Source organism: Dermacentor albipictus, chromosome 2, assembly GCF_038994185.2.
Source record: "Dermacentor albipictus isolate Rhodes 1998 colony chromosome 2, USDA_Dalb.pri_finalv2, whole genome shotgun sequence".
In the NCBI taxonomy this organism is placed as follows: Eukaryota; Metazoa; Arthropoda; class Arachnida; order Ixodida; family Ixodidae; genus Dermacentor; species Dermacentor albipictus.
The window spans coordinates 30,830,082-30,851,574 of record NC_091822.1 but is presented as its reverse complement, the minus strand read 5'-3'; the positions used below and the strand labels follow the sequence as shown (position 1 = coordinate 30,851,574).

At 48.8% G+C, this 21,493-nt stretch overlaps 1 protein-coding gene across 2 annotated transcripts in view; it reads left to right on the top strand.

Moving 5' to 3' along the window:
* The window catches only part of l(3)80Fj (lethal (3) 80Fj), a 372,965-nt gene that overhangs the window by 188,400 nt on the left and 163,072 nt on the right, over positions 1-21,493 (top strand). For both annotated transcript variants that reach the window (XM_065426472.2, XM_065426473.2), the window contains exons 28-31: positions 1,611-1,800; positions 17,362-17,598; positions 20,278-20,472; positions 20,723-20,941. In XM_065426472.2, coding sequence (XP_065282544.1) covers positions 1,611-1,800; positions 17,362-17,598; positions 20,278-20,472; positions 20,723-20,941 — 841 coding nt within the window. The remainder of the gene's footprint in view (positions 1-1,610; positions 1,801-17,361; positions 17,599-20,277; positions 20,473-20,722; positions 20,942-21,493) is intronic.

Below are 21,493 nucleotides of genomic sequence, written 5' to 3'. Positions count from 1 at the left end.
CAGGAGACAGTACTTTTTCTTGTTTCTTTCTTATTTTCATCAGCACTATAGTCCTAATCACTTAATCCAGGATATTTTTTTTTCTTTCGGATTCTCAGCCCAACAACAGAAAGAACGGGGAATAACCGGCAGTGTCATGATGCGAAGAATTATATGCAAAAGTGACACAGTGTAGGGAAATATCTCAATCAGTATGGTCGGACGAGACAAACACAAGCATGTCTGTTAGGGTGCAATTCAGGCGCTCCGTGAGATCATTAGTCTGTGGATGGTAAGATGTAGTCCACTTGTGATTGGTTGAGCAGAACCACAGGATGTCGGCGATGATTTTACAGTCGAACCCGACTACAAGGAAACCTCGTTAAACCGTAGTTGGCCAGAGCTCGGAAAAAGTGCGTGCTAAATGGTACTGTTTAACCGAAATGGCATGAGATCGACCACTTGCCTGTCAAAAACAGAACTCGTAGAGAGTGCGATGAAAGGGGAAAAAACATGCAGTATTTATTCACTTCGTGCGACAAGTGTTACTTTTGTTTGATGCCGTGGCGGCCTAGCAGCGACAGCGGCCTCAAGCTTACTGAAGCTGCGAGGCAGCTTTTCAGCCAGCCCCCTCTTCTCGGCAAATACTTGCATGGCAAATTTCTCGTTGGTGTTACATATTCTCCGTGCACACACACGGTAGCGCTGCAGAAGTTGTGGGTTGCCTTTTTCATTGCGGGGTGCTGTACTTGTCGCGACGATTGCATTCATGAGGCTGATGTAACGCGCAGCTTGGGCCACTGTCGGGCCTGAATCGCCCGTGCTGTCGCTTTCCGTGTCGTCCTTATCACTGTTGCTAGCCAACACTTCGGCAACAACAGAGGCAACAACCGCGAAAAGTCGAACCTCACAGCCGACATCTCTTCGCGGTCGCAGCAGTGCTGCCAAGCAACTTCGCGTTCCAAATGCCACACACCGTAGTCAACAGCAGATCCCTGTCACATGTCAGCGCCGACTTCTTCATGTCACGTTCGATAGCACAAATGGTGTCTAATTTTTCCTCTGCGCTGAGCATCCGGCGTCGTTTTTCTCCGAGCTTCGGCACAATGCGAGTCCTCGCTTGCGCGATGCCACAATGCTCTCTGGCACGCCGCCGAAATTATGTTGATGTGGCTTCACGCGCAAATGCACAGGGCGCTTGGGGGCCATTGTTCCGATCTCTGGGGCTAGTTGTTCTGCCGGGCCGCCCGATGGAGATGACGCACCGCCGTGTTTGCGTGACGAAAAGTGGAAACACTACATGCTAACCGATACGTACGCAATAAGCTGGTACGATGTATGCGGATACAAAACACATTATGTTCAATGGCGGCTGAGTGCGGAATTTGACTTTTCTACTTTCAAAATAAAACTACTGCCCAAGCGGGTACAGTTTAATGAGGTTTTACTGCAATTTGATAGGATTCATTTTAAGCGAAGCTTATGTGCTTCCTATAAATTCCATGATGATCGAACTCCAAAGGGGGTTGATACTTCCACACATTAGTACCCTATTCTTTTTACGTTGATCGACGGTCATTTGTATGCATGCGCGATTGGCTCACATTGTGCATGCTTTGTTCACGGTGCAGGTTGTGGCGCGAGCTAAAACTGGAGCCCGAGCCAGCACTGTGCGCTCGTCTGCTGTCAGACGTGATGCACCCCCAGGCAGAAACCCGCAGCACAGCTGCACAGGCCCTCAAATCACTGCTGCAGTCATTCCCCGACTGCCTGCATGATGTGCTGCTCCAGCTCATGGACGCATACCGCCAGCACCTGCAGGTTCGTGCCACAATGTGTTGGGTCTCTCTGTATGAGCAGGCGCTGTGTTAGCTGCACCAAGCAGCTTCTGGCTCCCTCCTCGCATGATGGAGACCGGCCACACGTAGAAGATGGCAAACTAGGGAATCTGTGCACTGCAATGCGGTGGCATGCTTATGATGCTGTGAAAAGCAGCCGCTTTTGTGGACTGCTCTCCACTTCATAATGCCGTGCCAAAGCACTGCAAGCGTAACAATAGATTTGCTTTGGGGTGTTATTGTCTCTCCTGCGTATGGAGGAGCGTATTATCACAAGTCATATGGTTTTGGCATATTACAGCCATTAGCACTCAGTGCCAGAGAAGCAGAACGTCTTGCGCACTATCTAAAATGCATCACCACTATGTAAAATTTCTGGCTGCAAAGTTGGTTGGCCACAAATGAACCCTGCAACACCTGGTTGCCTTTGTATGTATAGTTACGGGAAGCAAACCAAAAAGATGTAACAGTGAGAACACCTAAACACATGTATGCCTTCATAATAATGCAATAATTGAATCTCACTTGGAAGTGCCAGCAGGTGTTCACCCTGTCGTAAATAACAGCTTTTATGGGTACTTCTTGCAAGTAAACTTATGCATAAGAGGCGCCAGCATGTCAAGCTCAAATGACTGAAACCAAATGCTGAGTGCTAAGTCACTTTTAAGCTCATTGGCCTGCAAACAGTTCAAAGGAAGCCATGATATCAGTGAGAATAACGAATACAAAAATTAGGGCAGAGTCTTTTGTGGCTGTAGCTTTTCCAAGTTGATACTTGGGGGTGAGGTCTTGCAAGTTGAATGCCCCATAATTTGGTGTATGATATTCTGGTTTCGATGCATGGCAATGAACTGAAGCATAATTGCAAGTCGGCCTAGTTGGAACAGATTCATCTTAAAACTTATTCTGCGCAAACAAACAGGGATGAAGAATAGGAGCAACACGAGGACGAGCGCTTTCTAACAACTGGTTTTATTTTTGAAGAACCACCTGCTTAAATACCCACAGATCTGAGCGATCTAGTCAACAGAGCATGCCTATAGGACATATAATACCCACAGATCTGCGCGATCTAGTCAACAGAGCACGAAATTGTGGAAGCACACTGGATTGAAAAACAAAAGGAATAATGCATCAGCCATCCTTCTGTTTCATTGTTGGATAAAGAAATTTCACTTCTGTCATCACATCTTTAACGCATTTTATTGAAAGTGGTTGTTTCATGCGCCTTACTGTATTTATTTTGACTGGGTGGCTTTGGTCCACGTCTTTTTATCACAAGTGTTGTTATATGTGCTATAGACGTGCTCTGTTGACTAGATCACACAGATCTGTGGGTATTTAAGGGGGGACGCGGGTTTTACATTGCGAAAAATGGCACAAAAACTTATTTTTTGAGTATCACATTTTCAGTTTCTATAACTCTTTTTCTACTTCGAAAATTTTTTTCCGACTCCGAAATATCATCCATATAAACCACGTAGAAGTGCTCTAAAACAAATTGTTTTATCAGCTAAGGTGGCGAAAAATTTCGCGGAAATCAAGAAAGAACAGCGTTTTTCACGCCACAATATCTTCGGAACGGCGTGCCTGAGCGCTGCCATCTTGGTCTCGTTGGAAAGCCCATTTCTCCGTCTTCGAATTTGTCGCTTCAGCAATGTCCTCCATACAGTAACAAGCGCACAAAAAGCAAATGATTGAAGGTCGTGCCGGAGTCTGTGATTGGCCGCGCCCGCCACGTGACTCCAGCGTGGCGCTCGCGTCGTCTGCTCGGCTCATTGCACCTCGCTAGTCTGAACGTCTGCACTCGCCGTAATCTTGACATGCCAAAACGGACGCTATGCGGACACCGCAGTAGCGTGGCCGATTCCTACGCTTGTAGACGTATCAGACTCACTGCTAAGCATTCTGAGCATTGGCGACACGTACTTCGCAACCAAGATTCACGCGCGGAATCCTTGGACATACGGCTAAGCCTTTCAGCACTCGGTATTTCAGAATTCGGGACGAAGCACACCGCATATGCAATCCTCGGACATGCGGCTAGACATTTGGTGCATTGAGAGTCTCGTACTTGGTGGTCATGCACATCACGCGCGGACTTCTCGTACCTTCACATAATGATTTTGTGCATCGGTGCCTTCGACTGCGCGAACAAGAGCATCGACTGTCGACTCCTCGAGCCCACATCTAGGCATTTCGCGTGTCGGCACCTCCCACTGCGCAAATAAGCGCATCGAGTGTCGTCTCCTCGAGCCCGCGTCTAGGCATTTCGCGCGTCTGCACCTCGGACTGCGCGACTAAGCACATCGAGCGTATTGACTCCTTGTATCTGCGGCTAGGCATTTCGCGCGTCGGCACCTGGTACCCGCAGCCAAGCATATTGCGCGTCACTGGCTATCTGATCCTAAGTTCGTCTATCACTGGGTCTCTGATCCTAAGTTTCACAGCCATTGTCAGGTGAAGATGACTTGGAAGGCTACTTACACTCTGAGCCTTCGTTCAGTAACATGGTCAATTCTGCCAAATGAAAAAATGCCTCACTGATTGTAATGGAGACTGCTATCAATCAGGCAGTCTGCAGGTACAACACTGGAACTATATTCATGCCCACACAGAGTTCTGCACCTCGGTTTGAAACCCAGGCACCATGCTCTTTGTAGAGCATGGTGCCTAATAAAGTTTCTTGTGCTAGTTCAGTGGACAGTGTGCGATTATTTTGAGAGTGTGCAGTCACACATTTAGTTTGGCCATTCTTACAAAACATAGAGCTTCAAAACGGTGCCATTTGTATTATGTAGATTCACTTCAGCAAAAGCTACATTTGTTTGAAACTTCAAATGCGTTTATTTCAGGTAGATGTTTTTGCACACCGTACTCCGCCTTACAGTTGTTTTTTCTGGGTTGTTTTTGGCCAAAAATGACAAGGGTGGTACCATTTTATTCGTATTAAAATGATCTGGGCCGTGATGCTATTTTTATTACTCTTGCATCATCATGAAAATTACATTCAGGTGTAGTACTCACTGCTAATTAGAAAAAATGTTCATAATAAATGCAGAATTGTTTTCTTGTCCGTAAAATGCTTCCAAATGAATAAAAATAGCATCACCCCCTACAGTAGGTCTTTAGCAATGGTGTCATGCATCTAGTTTTGGTTTAACAAGACGGAATCAACGAAAAGCCCCGTAACGAGTTTGAAATTAATTTGACTTCAGACCTCAGTAATTTTTTAACTGCTACAGCTATCAAAAATCTAATTACAGATCTGAAATCAGCACGAAAAATTACCCCAAACAGTGGAGTTTGTTAAAGATTCACCCAGAAATAAGAAAAAAAGTTTTAGGACCCACGTCCCCCCATAAGCAGGTGGTTGTTCAAAAATAAAACCAGTTGTTAGAAAGTGCTCGATTTTGTGTTGCTCCTATCCTTCATCCCTGTTTGTTTGCACACAATAAGTTTTAACATGGCAATGAAATATGAAAAATTGAGCATGTATAGAAAATGAATACCCAGAAAATAAGTTTTTACATTTCTTTTGTGTCCTTATATGTAGCATGAGCTCCTCACAAGGCTGCTTCTCTGGCAATCGCAGAAAATGATACAGTGAAGCGAGGGAAGAATAGGGAAATTTAATTATATTTCATTGAAATGTAGAAATATCATGTCTACTAGCTTAATAAATGCACTTTTTTCCTGCAGAAGACCGAAACAAAGTTGGAGGGGGTGTTTATTATGCAGGGTAAATTTTATGGCCATTTTTTGAAACAGTAAAAATGGAAAAGTAAGACGATAATGATATTGTTACAGAAGGATGAAAGAAGGGAGAGAGGAAGAAGAAAGATTGCGAGACGCTGGCTGCTGCGTGTTGTTACTAGTCAGCCATTTTAACCCCATTGACTCTGCTTGTATATACATTGTAAATACAGTCTTATACTCCCAACATCCCCATAACATATTGGTGGGAGGTGCGGGGTACCACGGCTGGAAACGGAGCTCCGCAGTGGATGTCACATCATTGTCCTCACCGTGAATGACGGTGAGCACTCGGGATCAAAGTCGTTGCCGCCTCCAACGTCACCATTGCCCGCTACGTCGCTGTTCCCTTCCTTCGGTTGTGGTTGCGCAACCCAAAAATCCCGCAACTTTCTGCGGGACTGATGGCGCCGACGTTGAAGAGTGGAGGGCTATGTAAGAACGTGTGAGTGGAATCAACAGATGGGACCCTACACTTATGCTAGCTAAGCTGTTGTTTTACCTAAGAGACACAGCAAAGGTGTGGTTCGAAAGCCATGAAGAGGAGCTGACCAGCTGGGACCAATGCAAAGAGAAGTTAACAGAGTTGTGTGGCAAACCAGCCAGCTGTAAAATTGCCGCAAAGCAGGAACTGGCCTCTCGTGCCCAATCCCCCACAGAGTCCTATGTTTCGTATATCCAGGAAGTGCTGGTGTTTTGTTGTAAAGCCGATCACGACATGACAGAAGCTGAAAAGGTAGGGCGTACGCTCAAGGGAATTGCTGACGACACCTTTAATCTGATCTTTGCAAAAGCTGCTCTACAGTTGATGCTATCATCAAAGAGTGCCGACAATTCAAGCGGGCGAAAAGCCGACATGTCCTGCACCCATTCACCAGACTTTCCAATACTGCCACAGCGTTGACGTGTGAAGATCAGCCCGCACAGCAGCATGCGTTGCCATCAGAGGACGTGGTACAAATCGTTCGATGTGAACTGGACGCGATGGCACCCGCAGCTTTCTGTTCGCGTATCCCTGATGCTATACCTTCTTCAGTTCCCCTCATACAAGGCATCGTTCACCAGGAACTTGAAAACTTCCTTTACATTCTTTTTGTGCGGTCACCTACGCCACAGTCAACGAACACCTTTCCACTATCTTCGCTCAACCTGGACGCTTCTCTCCGCTTTATCGCAACCAGACTCAGCGGAAAACTGCGGACGACCAGCCAGTATGTTTCACCTGTCACGGCATTGGTCATGTCGCCTGATACTGTCGCAACTCATGGCCCCCAACACCTCGCACGCCGACCAACCTGAGCCGTTTTGATGGAAATGCCCGCAATGTTTCGCCCACCACCGAGTCTAACAGGGCCGACAACTCTGCTAGGAACATGTGGTACAGTCGGCTCACCATCGCCGCGCGGACACCAGTCTCGCTCACAGCAAACAGGTCGCCCATCTTCCCGCTCAATGCAGCCACATTGCCTTTCGTCCCCTGTGGCTTTTGGCCACACCCTTTTGGAAAACTAAGAAATGCAGCCCTCAGGGGTGGTGCTGCACTGCCCACTACTGCAGCAAATCCTCTGTCTGTGCCCACAAAGAGAAGTGTAATTGACATTAAAATAGACGGCATACCTGTCCAAGCACTCGTCAACACTGGAGCCCATGTATCTGTGATGAGTGCCCTCTGCTGGCTGTCTTCCCTCCGGGGACCCCACAGGACAGCTTGGTCGCTGGGCTCCAGGAATTTTCATTTGTTGTCAACTATAAGTCAGGACATCTGCACAAGGGCGCTGACTGCCTCTCACATCACTCCATGGACCCTCCCAATCCTGTTGCGCATGATCCGATGATCTGCGTGATGGCTTTGACTGACATGACCGACATGAGCGCTGAACAACAACCCGATGCATCCTTACAGTCCATCATCGCCGGAGTGCAATCTGGCAGCACCGACAGCACGTGCTGCATAACGGCATCCTCTACCACCGCAATATGAACCTTGACGGCCCTGAGTTGCTCCTTGTCCTTTCTCGTCATCTGCGATCCTTCGCTCTCAAACAACTTCACGATGCACTGACGGCGGGACACCTTGGAGTTTTGCGTACATTGTGGGGATGCGCGACCCTCGCGCCTCCCCTCATGTTTTTCCCGCATAGCGCGTCTCCTGTAGTGCGGCTTCGCCGCGCACGCGGCGGTCGGAGTGGTACAGGCGCAGTGCGAAAGATGGCGCTAGTGTTGCGCTGCTGCGGGCTTACTTGGGTGCGGGAGAGACAAGGCGCTCTCTCTTGGGTTCGAGACAGCAGGCGGGACGGACGTGCCGGGCCGCACGTGCAGCGACCCTCTTTCCCGGCAGATCGGCTAACAGCGAGGACGTCCCACGCGCCGACCCATGCTTCTGCGCGACCGCCTGGCGTGGCCGCCTTCGTACGCGCCACGATTCGCGTGACCGTACACGCGAACGACCAGGCGTTGGGATCCAGCATGGGGCGAACCTATTCGCTCGCGAGGTCGCGGTGAGTCGGACTTCAGATTTGTCGCGCGCCCATCGGCATGTTTTGTGGATAGCAACTCGGCTAGCAGGCATTGATCTATGAAAGGTGCAATAAATGCCCTTGTGATTGTTTGCACTACTGTGTTGTCGTTCCTTTGTCCCAAGAGCATGGAGGAGAACCCCACTTCAGACCCCACAACATACAGCCGTGTACGACGCCGGTTCTTCTGGCCGGGTCTCTGCCACTCTGTGCATCGTTAGGTCGCAACTTGCGAATTGTGTCAGCGCCTGAAGAAACCTCCCCTGGCACCTGTCAGCCGGCTCCATCCAATTGAAGTTCCATCTGAACATTGCTTTCCCATAGGCCTTGACCTGCTTGGCCCTTTTCCAGCGATGACTAGAGGGAATAGGTAGATCACTGTCGCTACTGATTACGCGACATGCTATGCTATAACAAAGGCGTTGCCAACTAATTGCGCAATGACGTCGCCGATTTTCTCCTTCACGACATCATTCTCCAGCATGGTGCTCAGTTACTTACAGACCGTGGCCGCTCGTTCTTGTCTCGAGTTGTGGACGACCTCCTCCACTCTTGTGCCGCAGAGCACAAGCTGTCCATCGCCTACCACCCACAAACGAACAGTGTGACGGAACGTCTCAACCAAACGCTCACATAGATGCTGTCGATGTATGATTCCAACGATCACCGCAACTGGGACGCCACGCTGGCCTACGTGACATTCATGTATAACTCATCCCGACATCACACCGCAGGGTATTCACCCTTTTATCTTTTGTATGGTCGCCACCCCACTTTGCCCTTTGACACCATCCTCCCTTCTGTGCCCTGCGTTGCCACTGAATACGCTTGTGAAGTCATCAATCGCGCTCACATGGCTTGTCAAGTTGCCCAATCTTGCTAATTAGCCTCGCAGCATCTGCAAAAAGAGGGTTGCGACCGGTGCCATCGCAATGTTCAGTATGGCCCAGGGGCTTGGGTGCTGCTTTGATCATCGTGTCATTGGGTCGGCCTCTCCCAGAAGCTTCTCTCTCACTACACAGGGCATTATGATGTCCTACGTCAAGTTAACAATGTCAATTACGAGGTTGCGCCGTTACAGTTTCATGCATCCTCAAGTCCGCCGCCTGTTGACGTTGTGCACGTTTTGTGGCTGAAGCCATACTTCGCTTGCAGTTCTTCGCCTACCATGCGCCGAGACAGCGCTTCATCACCTGGGGGTCCTGTTACGGAAGGATGAAAGAAGAGAGAGAGAGGAAGAAGAATCTCGAGACGCTGGCAGCTGCGTGTTGTTACTAGTCAGCTGTTTTTAACCCCTTGACTCTGCTTGTATATAGAGTGGAACCCCGTTCATACGTTTGTCACCGGACCGAGGAAAAAAAACTTAACAGCCGGGAAAACGCAACAGTGAGGAAAGCTCCGAAAATGAATGAAAAAAAATGCAGCTTCAACTATAGACAATTTATTTCCACCGAGTGCGTTTAGAACTTTAAAAAGTCTAGAATGGTTACTTGCCGCTTCTTTTGCTCGCTAGAAATCACCACACGTTTCTCAATAGCATGGAAGGCCGCATTGCTGTCAGCGTCGCTGTGAGGTGCGACGTACCTGCGGAGGAGGTCCAGAGCCGCGACGGCTTCTCCGAAGCTAGGATTTGGCAACCTCCCGGCATCATGCGGCTCGTGCTCCTTGTCGTCGCCACGGCAATGGCAATGGACGAAAGAATATCCGCGGGAAATTTTGCCCTCTTTGACGTAATCATGCTAACGGGCTAACGATTGTTTAGTATTGCTGCGGAGTGCGTGCATCCGAGCAGCCCGGTTGCGCGCAGCCCGGCGTGGTTTCGCGAGAAATGTAAACAAGAGAGGAGAGCTGGCCCGATAGGCGGAGCAACGCCAACTTCCGGCTTCCCTTTAGCTATAGCTTCACAAAGATTGACGTCAGGGCCTCTCCCGAGTTTGCTTCCTCCGTGAGTCGACCCGTCCAACAAACCATGCGGTGACCGTAATCACAGTGATAGTGAGAGCATTTTTCACGTATGGCCATCTATTGGCGGCCTCTCGAACTGGCGTGCGGCTTCTTGCAGCCAGTTCCATAGCCAAGCCCGGCCAAGCCCGGTCAAAACTCGTCAAAAACCAAAATGGCGGTTGAAGCGCGTTGCCTACTTTAGCCCAGGCGGGTTCTGATTGCGACGCATCATGCGGGAACATTTTCACAGCTACTACGCAACAGCGGGGTTCCTTATACATTGGATCCTATGGAAGGTATGCCGGGACCGGATGAAAACGACGTAGCAGCCGGGAAAACGCAGCAGTGAGGAACGTAACAGCGGGGTTCTACTGTACATTGTAAATACAGTCTTATACTCCCAACATCCCTTTAACAATATGAAAAATGCACTAGATAGCATATTTTTCCGGATAATTCGGACGCCTTCACGGCACCACCATGTACCTCATAGAGCCAGTGTATAAGAACGTCTGAAATTTCAGATGCAATTTCCGATTCCGATTTCCGATTTTCCAAACTTCATGGCATGACCGCAGGTCCGGAATGGCATTAGTCAGTGCCACCATGCCACCATTTTGGTTATGTGGCTGCCTCGACACGCCTAGTAGGTGTACTGGCAGGCCTTTGGAGCTGTTTCGTAAGTGCCTGTGGCGATTTGAGCCCTTGGGGGCAGTAAAAGGTAGACATTCATTTTTTTCCCGACTTCCCAATTTTTCAGACGTTTTCGTGGCCCCTAGGGAGTCCGAAAAGTTGGACGTTGACTGTATTTGCAAACCGTAACAGCATTTTCATTGCACCACTCTGCATCGATCAAAATCGCCGGACCAGTCATCCAGGTTGCTCACTGCTTTAGCCACATCGTCAATCCTCAATAGCTTGTCCTTGCAGCCGCTTCCAGCCATTTGGCATTATTGCAAGGATCATGTTGAAGCACGCTGTGTGCGTCTCTTTCCTCAACCGTCCTGCTCATCGGCATGTCAAAGTTTATCAGTGCCTGATGAGCGTTTCTGTTTTGTGAGCAGGCGAGCTCTTTGTCCCGCAGCAGGCTTACTACTCAACGTAGGGCCCATCGCAACCAGTGAAACCAAAGACAGCCAGAAAACTGGGCAAGTGGCTCACGAATTCGACACTGTGCCCCACTATGCTCACTAAGCCGACAAAGCGCCAGCCACCCCTTCTTCACTTGGACATGCCGTGCGTCACGGCTGTGCATCGTGTGCGTTCACACTCCTATTATGTCAGAGTGAAATCTGTAAACTGCATGAAGAAAGTGGTAACAGCACAATAGCATTAAGGTCCCCATGTTGCAGAAAATCTGGCATCAGCATTCTGCGTCCAGTGTCGACCGTCGTTTCGGCAAAAATCAATCCGAACCTTGCAAACACAACCACCCATACCCAATCAGACAGACTTCCCTATATAGCGCAAAGAAGTTACTGAACTAATTTAATTTCTCCAAAATGCGTCAGAAAAATCGTAAAGTGTGACTTACACACAACCTACACACATGATAACGTCGGATTGTAATTTTAATATACAAGAAAACGTAATTCTGTACACATAAACTCAGACACAAGCCCCTTTTCCCAGTGTTTCTACCATTCATAGACCCAAGATTTGCACGTGCAAACCACGGAGGCCCCAGAGCAGTGTACCCATTTCCTTGCAACACCTCCAGATGGCGCTTGGCTCTGCCGCATCGCGGCCCATGCAAGAGGCCACGTTTCTACAGTAAAGCTTGCCTTCATGCATAGCGTCAGCCGCCAGCGTTTCTCAGTAAACTTATGGCTACATAAGCTACAATTGCCGGGAAGCGTGAGCAGCAGTCGGGGATCTTTTAATGCTATTGTGTTCCACTCTTAAAGGCGAAGCTTTAACGTCCTCCAATTTTTTTTCTCTCTGGATTCTTCGAGGTGCCCTTGCACTGGCAGCAAGCATGCGACAAGCATGCAGCAAGTGTTATCACGGTGTGATGCCCAATTGGGGACAAAAGTTCGTGATAATCAGACTTCCTGACGGGAAGAACTGCTTGCATGAGGTTCGAAACGCTGGAATCCCCCACAATATTGCTAGGGAGTAAGGGTTTTCAAGGATCGGTGCTGTCTCCGCTACTCTTCAACGTGGCTATGAGAGAACTCCCCGACCAATTGGCAAAGCTCGAGGGATTAAAATTTAGTATATATGCGGATGATATCACCCTCTGGGTCAACCGGGGAAGTGATTCAGCCGTCGAAAGCCTGCTCCAGGCCGCCACGGACATCATAGTCGATTACGCGGCCGAGAGAGGCCTAGCATGCTCACCGCAGAAATCAGAATTGTTTATATACAATCCGAAACACTTAAGGTGCAAGGCACCGTCGGAGATTAAAATTAAAGTGGCGGGTAAAGAGGTACCCATAGTAGAGCAAATTAGAATCTTGGGCCTGATTCTCCAGTCACACGGCCACAATGGCGAGACCGTCAAGAGGCTGCAGAATCACGCAATGCAGACTATGAGTCTAATTAGGCGGGTGGCCAGCAAAGGCCGAGGGCTAAAGGAGAAAAATTTAATTAAACTAATACAGGCGTACATATTCAGCCGGGTGAGCTATGCAACGCCATATCTCGATTTGAAAGTGGTGGAAAAAGAAAAGATGGATTCTCTAATGAGAAAATGCGTAAAACGAGCGCTGGGACTGCCCATGTGTACATCAACAGAGAGATTGATGGCTTTAGGAGTGCACAACACATGGGCGGAACTGGCGGAAGCGGTGCGAACCTCTCAAATTGAGAGACTTAGCACCACGAAGACAGGAAGAGCCATATTGGCCAAAGTTGGAATAAACCCGGACAGAGGCCCCACCCAAAAGGTGGAAGTAGATAGGGAAATTAGAAAAAATCTGATTATCCCCCCTCTGCCAAAAAACATGCACCCGGAACATAACAAAGACAGGAGGCATAAACGAGCCGAAGCATTAAAAATTAGATTCGGTAATATCTCGGAGCATGAGGTGGCCTATGTAGACGCGGCGGGAGGTAGCGGCAGTTTTACGGTGGCAACGGCCGTCAGCGGCCGGGGTCTTCCCGTGACCGCTGTCACTCTGCGCGGGCGCAATATAGAAGTTGCCGAGGAAATTGCGATCGCATTAGCTTGCGCTGGAACGGACGCGAAATTTGTGATCAGTGACAGCAAAACTGCCATACAAAATTTTAGTAAGGGAAGGATCTCGCCTTTAGCGGCCAGAATCCTAGGCCAGAGAAAGCTAGATAGAAAAATTCAAATAATTTGGACTCCGGCGCACGAAGCCGTCCCCGGCAACGAGGCGGCCCACGAGCTGGCTCGAGACCTCTACCGCCGAGCCGCTACGGGGCCCCTCGATGACCGAGGGAGCGGAGAGTGCATGCTAAAATATGGGGAGATCACGCAGCATTATAGATTGGCTCGTAGACTGGTATCCCCGCCAGACCCAAAATTAAACAACAAACAAGCAGTCGCGTGGAGACGACTACAAACTTATACATATCCGCACCCGGTTATGGCGAACCACATGTTCCCCGAGGCCAGGAGCGATAAATGCAATCTTTGTGGGGCGAGAGGGACCCTCGACCACATAATATGGGAATGCCCGTACTCTCCCGGGGGAATGCACAAAATAAATAGTAGAGACACCTGGGAGACCCTGCTGCGCAGCTCAGACTCTGAGCTCCAGCTCCGCCTCGTCCAACTGGCTGAAAAGGCTGCTGGGACCCAAGACCTCCCAGCCTGCATCTGAGGCGGCGGCACTCGCCCCCTCACCTGCGTGTCGGGGGGTGGGTAGATCACCTTTTTCCGTTGGGCATTAAAGTTTATTCTATCTATCTATCGTGCACTCAAAGGTTCTGACGGTTCTCTTAGGCGGAACCTCCGAGAACCCAATTGAGGACAAAGCCGTTGGTTTCGAACACACACACAAAGTTTTAATGGAACTAAAGAAGGCCTAAAATAAATAGAAAAAAATAGAAAACATAAAAGAAACACTCAAATAAACATCACGGCAGTAAGAAACACACTTGGGGCTAGTATAAAGTTAACTAGTGCGCGAGTCCGGACTTGCCACGACGGCAGGGACGCATAACAGTCTCGACGCAGAGATGTGACGGCAAGTTGACGAAAGGAGTCACGCCGGTCTCACCAAAGGTCGGGGTATGGGATGGTTGACCGGGCGACCCGAGCATGCCAGCTCTGGCTTGGAGAGGTAAGACAGGCGGCTTGGTGGCAAGAGCAGGCGGCAGCGTTCTGGTCGGGCAGCTGGGTGTAGAGATCGGGCCCGTAGCCCGACTGCTCTCGTCCTGCCCACAGGCACAGAAACTCGAACGCCGGCCTCGGGCAGCAGGCAGCATGACAGACGAGGGCGGCGTTCTGGCCGGGCAGCTGGCGTAGAACTCGGGCCCGTAGCCCGACTGTTCTCGTCCTGCCCACGGGCACAGAAGCTCACCGGCCTTGAGCAGCTGGCGGCACGCTCGGGTAGACGGGCGACGCACAGGAACGGGCTGGCTGGAGGCCCCGGTTGGGTGAAGTCCTGTCGGCTCAGGTCCGGAACCCAACGGCCCGTCTTCAACTCCCGGTCCGGTGGTTGACCTCCTCCTGGCGTCGCTTCCTGAAACTCTCCCAGCATCTCCCCTTTTCTATCACACTGGCCGATTAGTCATTTTCCGATTGGCTGCCTGACGCCCCGTGGTCTTTCCTAATTGGTTGGCTTTTCTTCTTTTAGTTCCTTTTCCTGCGCCGTGCGTTCACGTGCCGGACGCTCTTCGGCGGCGGCGTTTTCTCCTTTCAGCGCGGAATTCGCCTCGGCGCGCGCACTCCTTGTCATCCGCTCCTGCCCGTCCCGACCACCGCACCATGTCGCGTACGACACATCACACACGGTCACTCTTTCTGTCACGTCCCTGGTGACCGGGGTAATGTACAGGGTGTTTATACTGCATGCTTGCCACCCGTGTTCTCTCATCATGATTCTGTTGTCAGCTTCTCGGTTATCCAATTCTCTGCCTCTGCCGATGTTTGTCTTGTTTGCCACTAGTGTGGATGTGCACCCTACATAAGTTAGCTGCAGAATTTTCTTTACATAATCTCGGCATATCTCATGTGGCATGATTGCTAAGTATTTCCAGCACAGTGACGAGCATTGAGATTAAGGGGGGACACAGGTCCTAAAAACGAAAATTGCGAAAGAGATATGTTTTGGGGAACTACTTGTTTCGGCATCTGTAATGCCTAGTCTACACCGTATCAAAACGAATTGCCCAAAAGTGTGTCCTAAGTGTCAGAAAAAATTTATTTTGTCAGCACGGACGGCAAGAAACGACCACAAGGTAGCGCAGAAACACCGGAGTTAACGGAGCTATTCCTCGTTTTTCCCACCGCTGAGCGCTGCCATCTCGGTATCATTTGAAAGCTCGAAGTTCCGTCTTTCAGTTCCCCGCAACCTCATCGAAAATGGCCACATAGAAAAGGCACAAAACTAAAACAATCGGGGGCTGTTGTGGTGACAAAGCTAGCGACGCACGCGGCCCTCCTATTGGCTCAGCGTGCTGAGGCACCTTCTAATTGGCTGTTGCTACATCAACTAGGCCTAATTCGGGACTAGGCCAACTAGGCCTAATTGGGGAGCTTGTTTGTTAGGCCTGGCAGTGAGTTGCTTCGAAAACCGCTGATATGCCATTTCTTTGTTCATCGTACTGCGAATGTAAGCAGTAAACCGACCTTCTCTAAAAAAAAAAAAAAAATTGAAACCGAACACGCACAAGCCGTATCTACTTCCTACAGCAAGAAAGGGGAGGCGGTTATCCCAAGGCTCAGACGATCGGACAAGATTGCACTGGAGATAAGTCACTGCACCGCGCAATCTCATATCGCATCGGCAATAACGCAGCAGCAAAGCTAACCATTTCCCTCTGTCCTTGCATGTAGGTTTACTTTGGAGACTGCAGACGATGTGCCGATGCCTATTGCCGTGCCTCTCGCGCTTAAGCAGGTTCATGTGGGTCATATGCCAGGTTCTGTTATGAGCCTAAACTTGAAAAAACGAAATGAGTTTATTTTTATAACAGAACACGACAAAATATTTCAATATTTACAAGTGCTATTGCAATAGTAGCCTCCAAGAATGTCGTCTGTCTGGCTAAAGTCACTACAGTGATGCCTTCTGAGCACTCGCAGCACGTTTTTAGCTGATGCATGCTCGGCAGACATAGCCAGCTCGTTTGTCCCGGTAGCAGAGTCGTCAACGCGATCTAGTAGTTCTGATTTTCAGTAAGTAGCAGGAGTTGATGCTAATGCTTGAAGCTTTCCTTGAGCTTCACTGTCAATATGCTGCAAAACTTCCGGTTGCAGAATAGTAGTGCCATGCCGTAACGTCGATGAAACGTGGCCATTGTCGGGAGCGTTTCAGGCAGCGCTTCATTGTCAAGAGCCAACGGTGTGGCTAGCTGAGGGTCACGTGCCTTTGTCGACCAATCACAGCACACATTGGGACTTCTTTTTGGGGCAGAATTTTTTCACTGCCAATGTGTGCATGGAGCCAGTGGTGGCGGGAAAATTAAGACAAGAGACTGTTCTTTCAAACAATATGCGGGTTGGCGCGACCAAGAACTGCGGGGGCTGTCACACGGCGTGGAAAAAAACATTTTTTACAGCAACTTTGGCTGATATTTAGCCAACACTGGTGCCAGAAATTTATATTGCAGCTAAAATATTGATTTAGAATGCATAAAATTTGGCGAAGTGGTAGAATAATAGTTAGAAATTCAAAAAATACCGTTTTCAAAATATTCATTTTTTTCACAATTTTTTGGTCTCTGAGACTGAAACCCATGTGCCCCCTTAAGTGTGCTTGCTTTAAACACATGTGTGAGAGTAAAAGATCCTAGTCTCTCTGAAAAACTGTAGCGCAGCCGTTTGATCGCGGCACTGCACAGTAGCAAAGTTGGGGGTGCAATTATTATGGGGAGGAATGCGGTAATCAAAATTATCAAGAGCAAAGTTTGTTATGCATCTATTATGTAACTGTGTTCCTTACGTGAATATATACTGTAAACAGAAATGAAAGTGGACAGAAAGATAACTTGCTGCATCCCTGGGAGTGTTGGCCAATGCCGCTTACGGCCAAGGTGACGGGGGTTCGATGCCAAGGTACATGTGAGTTAGGCTTGAAACATTGAACATTTCATCATGTGATGTGGTTTTGATTCAGAGCCAAGTAAAGTTCAGAGTATAATTGTAAATGAATGCATTTGAAAGCTCGCTGTGTGTACTTGCATTGTAGCGTCCTGAGCCTGTACGAGACAGCTTTGGGAGGGTGATAATGGAGCGGCCACCGGACGTGTGGGAGCCCCGAAGTGGCGTGGGGCTTGCATTAGCACAGCTGGCACCGCTGGTGCATTCGCCTGCTGTGCCGGAGCTCATGGAGTTCTACGTACAAGAGGCACTGTCAGACCCTCACCCAGTGGTGCACAAGACCCTCCTGGATGCTGCCACAGCCCTGGTTGACTTCCACGGAAATGTGAGGCCTTGCCATTTGCTCCCACTTGTAGTGCAATACTGCATGCCCACTTACTAAGCAAAAATTCTAGGGGGGGTGGGGGCATTACATACATGTCAAATACAGTTGAGTCGGTCAAATTTTGTAGTGACTTCGGATTTTCTGGATTAGTGTGTTTTTCTTGTTTGTTTGTTTGTTTCAGCAAAATATATGAACAAGTCTCTGCTGTATTTGGTATCACTTGATATCAGCGCTAAAAGATTGTTTCACATGGCACAATCAGGGCGAAAAAAATCATTCTGCTGCGCACGTTGCCGAGTGATTTTTGCTGATAGCTTTCACATGCGTCTGTGGCAGCGCGATTTCCATCGCAGCGATGTGCAAGGTTGGCCCTTGCTCACAAGCTATCTATGCCTGCATCATTCAATAAAAACAACATGGAAAGTAGTTGGATATTATAATATTAGATATTAGATGCTGTGAGTGAGACGCTGCACAACACTGCAAGTATGAGCATGCAGCTCGTGTGGTGGCGGTCAGGTGGTTCCGTTTAGTACATTCAGTTTCGTTGTTACTATGGAAGCCACAACTTTTTTTCCTGGAGGTGTATTTGTGTTTGCAGAAGAACAAGCTACTATTGATTATGCGTGTAGAAGCAGCTGGAACAATTTCTAGCAATGAAGAGGTTCATGATGGTGGCAATCAGTTGGCTACATGCCTTATGTTGAGGCAGCGTTTCCTCCCAACCAGATAATGTGCAGCTTCTCCTTTTAAATGAATTCTGTAAGCGGAAGAAAAAAAAAATTTATGAAGCTCCTAAGTTGCAGGCCCTGGTGAGTATGCCCTATTAATACATAACTAAAACTGGCGCGCGACATTGCTCCACAGAGCTACCAATGTGTGGTAAAACAGCAAAGCACCTATTTTGACGGTGCTTTGTTTCGTCACACATTGCCCATCCCACATCGCGCCGATCGCTGCGACTCAGCGACGACACGGCCAACTTGTTGGAATCCAGTGGTGGAGAGCCCATGACATCACAGCGGTCGCTGAGCGACGGAATTCGCTGTGTCACTGAGTGAAAATTTCGCCATGTGAAACAGCCTAAAAGAGTGGTGAAAGTTTCTGGAATATTTAACAGTGTGGAAAGCACTGAGGACAACCATCTATAGAAGTGCCCATTAAAGGGCCCCTCACCAGGTTTGGGAATTGCAAACACGCAAGCGTGGCCTGTAGATCAGATGGTGGCTATCATGTCTGCAAAGTATATAATGGCTGCGTGGTGCAAATACGGTCAAAGGCCGTAATTTCAAACGGAAGGCTGTGCACCCCTCCTCTCAAGGGCACTTTGAGTGAGAGTGAAGGTCACATGCACAAAGGCCTGTACTCAAGATGCAGTGCTTGCAACATCACCGGCCATGGCATGTGAGTTAGGTTAATCATTCAATGCATAATGCACAATCCGTCGCTAAAAATTCGCCATGCAACAAAAAAAGGAAGAGAAAAACAAACAAAGCTGCGCCGCACAATCTCATTGGCCACACGGAAGAGAAGCTGTGGTGAATGTCAGATGGTGGTTGCCACCACCTTATGTGAAGAGCCCTGTCGCTGCATGACACATTGAAGGGGCAGCAGCACTGCCATAATTTTCCATGCAGGAAATAAAAAAAAGCAAAGGCTGTTACTACGAATGGCACATTCTAAGCTCAACTACCCTTGATTTCCTCTTGCTTGCCAATATGGCTGCCCCCCTCTCAGTGTTCACTGTCCTGCTCGCGCCTGTTGCCATCCCATGCTTCGGGTAAATTGTCTACCACAGGTGCACAGATGCGCACCTGCCTGCGAAGCTTTGCCAAACAAATGCCGACGTGCATAACTCGGGCAAAAAGGCACAATGCTTGCATAAGTGGGAAGAATGCTTATTCAGACACAGGACAAGAACTTTGTGTTATGGCCTGATCTAAGGCATTGTCTTTTTCTCATTTTGAGACCATTAAGTCAAATGTTGGAGTGCATTGAAAGCTGCCTCACTAACCCCCTTGTAAATTTGGGCTATACACCAAAGCATAGTAAGGTGCCATTTAGAGAGTGTTTTACTGGAAGATTTTTCTAATTGTTTCATTAGAGAAGATTGAAAAATTGAAATATTGTGTTGCCATGCTGCTAGGAGGAGAGCTTCACTGCCAACCTACACGGCTCTCTGTCTTCGCTAGCATCTGCAAGCAACATTCCTTCACAGCCTTCTCCCATGCTGAGGCGAGGGAAGGCGTCATGTTCATGTCACAAGCCCCACCTCCTTTTTTTTCCTTCCTTTTTCGCTGCGTAGTGCACTTCTGGTGATGGTTTTGCGTGTTTTGAATTAGATGATCTATCAAAGCCACTGCCATAATTCGTGCCATTGCAGGCAGTGTGTCTGATGTGGAGGCATTTACGCATGAGACTTTTATGCTCTGGCAAGAAGCAGCGCTCCCTTGAAAGGAAGCACGAATGGGTTTTCGTTAGAAATTTCAGCTGTTCTTGTGCCGTGCAATGGTTTTATACTTTTCTGATGCGATTGTCAGAGTGTGATCGATGCACCGTGCTTGTCTGTTTACGTTGCCCAAACCTGGTGAGAAGCCATTTAAAGTCGAGCAAATGCTGTAAACAGTGCAAAGTTGACGAGTGTGCTGTACGCTCATGCTGGCCACCTGCGCTGCGCAGAGCAAGGTGAACATACTGCTGCCCCTGTTTGAGCACTTTCTGGATGATGCCCCGAGGGACCAGAGCTACGACCAGGTGCGGCAAAGTGTGGTGATCCTGATGGGAACCCTGGCACGCCACCTGGACAAGGATGACCAGAAGGTCAAGCCCATCGTCAACCGCCTCATCGACACCTTGGCAACACCTTCGCAGCAGGTGGGAAAGCTATGCACTGTTGCATGAGCAGCCGTTGCAACACCGTCCTCTCTTTAAGTAGTGGCTCCATAGCTTTTGGTGATTAATTTGAGCCCTATGCATTGTGTTATTCCAAAAAGTTAGAGAAGTTTGAAAAACCAGTTGGCTACTGTATAGTGGTGTTTCTAGCAAATTGAGAGCTTGGCCAGTAGCATTTTACCACATGTTGGATGGCAGCATAACCATTTGTGCTTGTTGCGTGGCTGCCCAGGTGCAAGAGGCAGTGGCCACCTGTTTGCCTCCACTGATCCCGGCCATCAAGGATGAGGCACCTGTGCTGGTTCAGAAGCTGCTGACACAGTTGCTCAACTCTGAGCATTATGGCGAGAGAAGGGGTGCTGCCTATGGCTTGGCAGGGCTTGTGCGCGGACTCGGCATTCTCTCTCTCAAGCAGCTAGACATCATGAACACCCTCACCGAGGCCGTCCAGGTTCTGACCACATTTAACCCATTCATTCAAGCTTTAACCACTTTTGTCGCTAAGCCAGCACTGTGTGTCATCAGAGTGTGCAGAAAGCAGGTGGTGTGCTACATTTTTAAGTTTCCCTCTGAGCAACTTTGTTTTGAGAAGCAGCAATCTCATGTTAGGGATGCTTAATTTCAGAAAATGCTAATACATTTCTTCCTTTTTGGGCACTTCAGTGAGTTTGTAAGATCACCTACCGTATTTACTCGAATCTAGGCCGACCCCGATTCTAAGTTGACTGCCGAAATTCCGAAGCCGGGGGGGGGGGGGGGGGGAATACACCACGAATGTAGGCCAAACAAAAAAAGCCAGGACAGCGTTTACAGAACGAAAACAGAATTTATTGAATATGAACATGTCGAGCTCATTCTACGTCATCATCACTGCTAGCCATCAAATGCAATCCTCCTTGCAGCGCACACACAAAGCACCTCCTGTTGTCCCCTCCAACGACAAAGATTTTTCTCATTGATGTCGAAGTCCCACCCAACTTGAACATTTCACGATGCCTCCATG